At 45.9% G+C, this 7,474-nt stretch overlaps 1 protein-coding gene across 1 annotated transcript; it reads left to right on the top strand.

Moving 5' to 3' along the window:
• The first annotated feature begins 169 nt into the window (after positions 1 to 169).
• On the top strand, positions 170 to 4,604 carry LOC124654208 (O-fucosyltransferase 6-like). The gene is made up of 9 exons (XM_047193225.1): positions 170 to 364; positions 765 to 855; positions 1,069 to 1,145; positions 1,673 to 1,761; positions 1,873 to 2,056; positions 2,372 to 2,553; positions 3,203 to 3,305; positions 3,387 to 3,718; positions 3,797 to 4,604. The coding sequence occupies exons 1-9, from the start codon at positions 170 to 172 to the stop codon at positions 4,314 to 4,316; spliced, it is 1,773 nt and encodes a 590-aa protein (XP_047049181.1). The 3' UTR covers positions 4,317 to 4,604.
• The last annotated feature ends 2,870 nt before the right edge of the window (positions 4,605 to 7,474 follow it).

The following is a 7,474-nucleotide window of genomic DNA, read 5'->3' as shown; positions in this document are numbered from 1 at the left end:
AAATCTCGGATTCGGCTAAGGTGCACCTGCACTACACAACGAGGCAACAAAAAATGTCGCTCGCCCCAAATCCCCGGCGCCACGTCCCCGCGCGCCGAGCCTGATCTATGTCGCCTCCGTCCCGGCGACCGCCCCGCCCCGCCGCGTCCCCCGCATCTCCCCGCCGGAGATGGCCCAACCGAGGCGCCGCGCCCACCCGCGCGGCGGGCACACCGCGTGCCCGCGCCGTGGCGCCCTGCCGGCGGTGGCGGCGCTCCTCCTGCTCTTCCTCGCCGTCTCGCTCCTCGCCATCGCCATCTCCGCGCCGCGGGTCGCGGACCGCCGCCCCGGCGCCTCCTCCCGCCGGTCCCTCCGCCACCCTCCGGTACGAACGTCTAGCTCCGGCTCCCCCCTCCCACTCGCGCCGTCTATGCGGCTCGATTCCATCTCTTGTCAACAGCCTACCACGCTCGAGCTAGGTCGCAATCGCAATGCAAGGATTCCATTCTGGCCTATGCCGCGGATTCGGTAAACATATGTCGAATTCGGATTAGAACAGATGGTCAAGTAGTGAACACCCTAGTCTCCCTCATCCACCTGTCTTGGAAATTTCGTCCGTGCACGCACATCTTACATCGGACCATCTAGGCGCATACACTAGTAGTTTTCCTCACCTGAAGATTTCAGGATTTCGTTACGTGGTGGTAGCTTTTCTGCATAGGAAATGTTTAGCTCTCTTTACATAACTGATCGATCAATCAATTCACGTGTCACCCAAAATGCAGCCAAGTGGATGGACTGCGCGAGACGGTCTCTGGGGTTCACAGCTCGCTACCAACTTCTATGGATGCAGTAACGCTAGCCGTAAATTCCTTGGTGAGACACTGCTCTGCCGAAACTTCTCCTAATATTGTGTGTATATATATATACACTGCGTCATGATTATTGAATGCTGTGCACACTTTTGTAGTGGGTGTTGGTTGATGAACACCTGGGGGGTCGTTTCATGCTATATTTCGGAATTTTGAGGTGCCATTTTTGTATTATGACAACTTCACTACATCTTGCTAAAGCCTTTTTTTTTTGCAGATTCCAGTATTGCCACACAATCCGATCGATATTTGATTATTGTTACAAGTGGAGGTCTGAATCAGCAGAGAACAGGGGTGAGGTGCACCTAACCCCCCTCCCCCCGCTTCCCTTGTATGAATACGTTCTCATGTGTGTGAATGGACATGTGATAGGAACACTAACCTCAGCTGCACTGATTGTCGAAGATATTTATCTAAGTACTTTAGGTACTGTTGCGCCAATGATTTGTGTCATTCTTGGGCTCTTTTGAGTCTATTTGTCCCAAGAGAATATCAAAAACGCCATCCTCCCTGTACAATACAGTACATATACATTTGAGAAGCTTCTGATGGACACACTAGAAGCATTTGGTTTTTATTTGTGTATATGCTAAGCCACATCAAGTTCCTTCCTTTCTTCAGCCTTACCTTTTTTGTTCTAGCTGATAATTTGCAACCATGCATCTTCATTTTAAGATTTATGCAGAATAAGAACTACAGTTTACTGCAAAGCATATGCTTCGTACATTTACTTGCAAGTCTAAAGTACGCAAGTACTTTTGTATGTTCTCTACAACTGAACTGTGTGTATCAAACAAACCGTGGCATCTGCTTCTTTTCAGATAGTTGATGCTGTAGTTGCTGCACGTATTTTAAATGCTACACTTGTTGTCCCCAAGTTGGACCAGACATCTTTCTGGAAAGATTCAAGGTATGTAAGTAGTGAGGGCTTCCAAATCTCAACGGTGGTCTTCTATGACTGTTTAAGTGATTAAGTTGAACAAATTTTGCTTATTCTATATTAATGCAACATCTGCTGCAGCAATTTTTCCGAAATCTTTGATATCGACTGGTTCATTTCATTTCTTGCGAAGGATGTCAAAATTATCAAAGAACCTCCAGAAAAAGGAGGGAAAGCTGTGCGACCTTATAAAATGCGTGTCCCCCGGAAATGTACTCCACAATGTTACTTGAAGCGTGTCTTGCCTGCACTTCTGAAGAAACATGTAAGTTTTGCCCCTGTGGCTTAGTAGGAGTCTTTGTTACTGAGGACATATTAGTTCTGTATGAAATTAATCTTATTTTCTTGCCACACACAACCTATCAGTAGATTAAATTTAGTTAGGCATTTTAATAAATAGCCTTTACCAAAAGATTTTTCAGTGATGCTTGCACTCTGTTCATCCAGTTTCTTGGTACATTGTTCTGCCCTCTTTGCTTCTTTCTGTACTTCCATTTTCTTTTCAGCTCATTTGTGGCTGAGGTTATTGAAGTTCTCACTCTCAAGTCACAGGCTTATTATTTTCTTCCTCGTGTTGCAGGTTATTCGGATGACGAAATATGACTACAGGCTCTCAAATAAATTGGACACTGACCTGCAAAAACTGCGTTGCAGAGTAAATTACCATGCTTTGAGATTTACTGATCCAATACAAAAATTGGGTGAAAAGCTAATACAAAGAATGCGAGAGAAGAGCAGATATTTTATTGCTCTTCATTTGAGGTACACCTAGCTGAAGCTGTCCTCGATACACATATTTCCTTTCTTCATAATATGCCAATTTCAGTTTACCCCTCATCCTTTTGGTTTCAACTTGCAAGTACATATGTAATGACCCTCTGTGTGATATCTTGTTTCTGGGAAATACAATTTTCGGGTAACACATAAATTATACTACTGTTACTGAACTCTCTCAAAATATGACAGAGACATATGTGACCTTGCAGTTTTCATGACAACAGGGGACATACTTAGACTACCGAATTACGAAAGTTTAATGAAAAACTGAAAATAATCTTCATTCCTTTGTCGTTCTCATGTCTTTCTCCGGTACATCCGTTTCTTCAAGAATTCCAGAGTTGTAGGATATTCCCCTCATCCAAGTTTTTTTGCACAATATGAAGCTGGATTTCGAATTATTGAAATACACCTAATGTCATTATGATTCACTATCTAGATTCCTTTCAGATCGAACCAATTGTTTTTGTCTTAACTAGAATTATAATTGAGCAGAAAAATTATGATGTCTAAATGGCTAACTGATCAAAAGGAAAGAAGAAAATGAAAGAAAATATTTTGCTTGCAAAATGTGAAGCATGCATCATTATACTTTTGTTTATTGATCAACATAGGTTTTCTGTTTTTCTGGCAGATTCGAAAGTGATATGCTTGCTTTTTCTGGGTGTTACTATGGTGGTGGAGAAAAGGAGAGGAGAGATCTAGGTGCCATTCGCAAGCGATGGAAAACCTTGCATGTATGAACAGTTTGCATCTCAGTTACTTATACAGTGAGCTAAAGTTGCCCATTGCCAACTTATCGTGTTTTAAAATTTCAGACAAGTAACCCAGAGAAAGGAAGAAGGCAAGGTAGATGCCCACTAACTCCTGAGGAGGTAGGGCTGCTGTTGCGGGCATTAGGCTATGGAAGTGATGTCCATATCTATGCTGCTTCTGGTGAGATATATGGAGGGGAAACTACATTAGCACCCCTCAAGGCGCTCTTCCCGAATTTCCATACAAAAGAATCATTGGCAAGCAAAGATGAGTTGACTCCGTTCTTGACACACTCATCTCGCATGGCTGCAATTGATTTCATTGTTTGTGATGGAAGTGATGCTTTTGTGACTAACAACAATGGCAACATGGCTAAAATACTTGCTGGGCGAAGGTGATGCTTCTGCTGGCTATTTATGTCTCTGTTCATTTTTCATTCTGAGTTCTGACCATCTAGTGATGCTCTTTGCAGGAGATATTTTAGCCACAAGAGAACAATCCGCCCAAATGCTAAACAGCTCTACCCGTTATTTATGAATAGGGGGAACATGTCATGGGACAAATTCTCCTCTCAGATGAGAATACTCCAGAAAGGATTTATGGGAGATCCCTTGGAAGTCATGCCAGGAAGAGGTGAATTCCATGCCAACCCTGCTGCATGTATATGTGGAAAGACCGACCAAAATTCAGTAGTCAAATCAATTCCTGTTAGTAATCGTCAGGAAACCATAGATAGCACTGGAATAAGGAAGGCCATTGGCGAACCAGCATATCCTATTTACATCGACGAAGAGGTGGATGGGTCAGACTCTGAAGAAGACCCCACAGGGGCAGGAGAAGAGACGATTACTGAGGATGATCTCAATGCGAGAGAAGAGATGATTGCTGAAGATGATCCTGCTGCAACAGGAGAGATGGTTGACACCGAGGCTGACGATGAATCGTTGTCCAAGCAGGAGGATTCTGAGCTGGAGGAGATCCTTTCAGATTAGTTTGAGTTATTATTGTGCAGCTAAAAGAAACTAGTTAAGTTATGCAGATCTGACTTTGCATACATGTGTTGTATGTGGTAGCAAGTGATGGACTTTGACCCCTCCAGAATATAGAATAGATAGATCTGCAGACTCTGGTGTACATAGATCATGCAGTGGAGCTGTACAGGCTCTCCTCTCCCCCCTCAGCTCAACAAGGGTGGCCTCAATTGGCGTCTCCAGTAGTTTCCTGAGATTTTGTAATATCAGGTTCCTTGCCCTTAGTTTCTGGAAATATGTTGGTTCTTCGTGTCTTCTTTTATTTTTCTTTTGGCCATGTTTTTATGTGGCATGATTAATCTCTTTTTGTGAGGAAGTCTCTTCTGTTGTTACACTAACACAATCCACTAATTTTTTCTTAACGCATAATTGCTCTCAACATATTATTATGCTGCAGTATAAGATTTCCTTATCTTTGTATGATATTTTATGATTTTAGTCTTAGTGAATCTCAAAGCAGCTCTCTGAAAATTAGAGCACATGATAGCTCATGTATTTGCATGTGTATGTACATTTGTATTTCCCTAGATTTCCTGATATTTATATGATTTTTTTTCAGTGATGTATTCCATGAGTTTATTTTTGTTATCAATAGGCTCAGCACTGATATTTCATCCCCGAAGCCTGGAGGCTGCGGGCGTCATCCTTGTGCACTTACCTCGTTTTTCCTACAATCTCTCTCGCAACATATGATTTTGGGCGCGTTTGGTAGGATGTGCGCTCCTTGGCTCGCATCGGCTCAGCAATTGTCGGTCCGTTTGGTTGCCTGGGCTGAGTGGCGTTGTTGCACGAATCGGTTCTCAAAGCACCCTCGGGCCAGGTTCTGGAGGAACGCTCGGTTCGACATTTCCCAGCGGTGCAGACAAATCTCCAACGCGGCTGATGCAAAAAGGAATCTTCGACGCACGTGCGGAGACGAGGATGGAGATGGCGGGAGCTGCGGCGTGCATTGGCGAAAGCGAGAAGGGGGGTGGGAAGGATTCCGTCACCTCCCGCCGCGCCCATGGCCTATTTCTACCCCTCCTTCACTCTCCCCCCAAATTTCGAGCTCCTCCTCCCGCCGGCAAGGAGGTAAGAGGCGCACGCATCTCCGGTCGCCGACGGTGGCGGCGAGGCGGCGGAGGCGGCGACTACATCTAGGCTGCTTCATCTACTTCCTGGTGCAACACATCTTCACCTCCGGCGATGACGGTAAGGAATCCCTTATCCCGGTACCGCGGTAATGTTTAGATCTAGGTTAGGAGTTGTCAGATCTTGTCTAGGGTTTGGTCTTGTAGCAGGGGTTAGTCCGGATTGTGCTGAGCTATCATGATCTTGCTAGGGTTCGACATTTCCGGTTGCTTCTTTGTTCAAATGTGCTCACCTACCATGATTTTGCTAGGGTTTGTGCTATTCACAGTTGCAATGAACTGCTTGTCTGATTTAGGATGATTGTTAGTATGGTTTGTGTTGTCCACTTTAGGCATGTCTTTGCTTGCAAGTAGATTCACGTTATATGTACTACGATGTGTGTAGGACTCCTTCTGTGATGACTTTAGCCAGGCGCCTATCTGTGTTGGGGACTCTCAGATCCCTTCGCAAGTTCCTGATTCACAGCTCGTCTATGACTCCAAGGTGGCGGCCACCCCTTGCCATCCGTCAATGGGCCTGTGGCTGACCTGGTGGCTCACGTAGCGGCAGAGGTCGCGGTTAGGTTGGCCACCACAAAGAAGGACAAGAACCACAGGGAAGCGGACAGGGCTTTGAAGGCCTCGTAGAAAGGGTCCCATGAAATGGCTTCCATTCATGTCCAGCTTCGTCTTGGAGAAGATGTGCATCTTGATCAAGACCGGAGTGAGAACCGACAAAGGATTCAAGGAAGTCCATCTGACTGTTGTGGTGAAGGGCTGTTTGAACACTGTGTTGTCTCCGCGTGCTCCACTCATGTGTACAACCACCTGAGGAAGTGGAGGTAGAGGTGGCTCATCATTACCAGGCTCCGCGATCTAAGCGGGGCTCAGTGGTGCGAGGATACCAAATGCATCATCCTTGAGGGTGAGCACTACTGCGGGCACGTCGCGGTGAGCACGCTCAGTCCACCTCACTAACTCTTTTGATCAGCCACGAGCAGAACTAACATCATTATCCCTTCGTATTGTAGGATCACCCAAAGGACGCAGAGTTCATGAATGTGCCCATTGCCAACTACAACGAGATGCATACCATCTTCTCTTTCTGCCTCGCCACCGGCAAGTAAGCCATGGGATCCAGTGAGCCCCTGGGCTCGGCTGCAGCAAATCCTTCACCTGAGGATGCTGAAACCCAGGAGTCCGACACGATCAACCTCAATGGGCCACCAGAGAAGGTTGCCGACGCGCCTGAGAAGGTGACCGCCGACAAGAGGAAGAGAGGTGCCTTCGCCGACGACGAGATGGTGGCCTTCACCACATGACTGTTGTTGTGAAGGACGTCACATAGGCCATCAGGGACAACAATCCCACAGACATGCACCCTGACCTGTTGTTATCACCAGATTTTGGCCAAATCAGGAGATGGGCCGTAAGTGAAGATGTGCTTGAAGGATACACGCGTGGAGCATCTTTGAAGCGGCCTTGCACGAAGAGTTTGGGCTTAATTGCTCGTGTATCTGTAATATAGTAGATCGCATCTTAGTTTAGAATTAAAAGATAGAGTTTAACTCGTGCACGGTTAGGTGCACGCCCGAATTAGAAAGTCCCTTGGACTATAAATATGTATCTAGGGTTATCGGAAAAGGAGGACAATCACGTTCACAACAAACACAAATCAGGCGCATCGCCACCCCTTCTTTCGAGGGTTTCTCCCGGGTAAGCATCATGCTGCCTAGATCGCATCTTGCGATCTAGGCAAGCACACGTTTATTCGTTTACCTTGTGCTGCTCGTACTGAAGCGTTGTTGATGGCGAGTAGCACTAGTTATCGTAGATGTTTTGGGGCTTGCATAGATGCTTTTCTTACGCATATCTGCTTAGCTGTGCCGTCCCTCGATATCTAGCTGCCCTTACACCTATCCAGGTGTAAGAGCAGCATCTTGCTTGTTCGTTATTTAGTATATCCGATCCGTTATAGTTGCTCCTTGATTCTTCAAGGATTGGTTTAAT

Source organism: Lolium rigidum, chromosome 5 (assembly GCF_022539505.1).
Source record: "Lolium rigidum isolate FL_2022 chromosome 5, APGP_CSIRO_Lrig_0.1, whole genome shotgun sequence".
In the NCBI taxonomy this organism is placed as follows: Eukaryota; Viridiplantae; Streptophyta; class Magnoliopsida; order Poales; family Poaceae; genus Lolium; species Lolium rigidum.
This window is presented reverse-complemented; position numbering and strand designations above follow the sequence as displayed.

What these genes read in the sequence shown, in the direction of transcription:
- LOC124654208 (XM_047193225.1), top strand. Translation starts at nt 170, where the DNA reads ATGGCCCAACCGAGGCGCCGCGCCCACCCGCGCGGCGGGCACACCGCG. An exon ending in TCTTTCTGGAAAGATTCAAG is followed by an intron (nt 1,762 to 1,872) that starts GTATGTAAGTAG and finishes CATCTGCTGCAG; the next exon opens with CAATTTTTCCGAAATCTTTG. An exon ending in AGCGATGGAAAACCTTGCAT is followed by an intron (nt 3,306 to 3,386) that starts GTATGAACAGTT and finishes TTAAAATTTCAG; the next exon opens with ACAAGTAACCCAGAGAAAGG.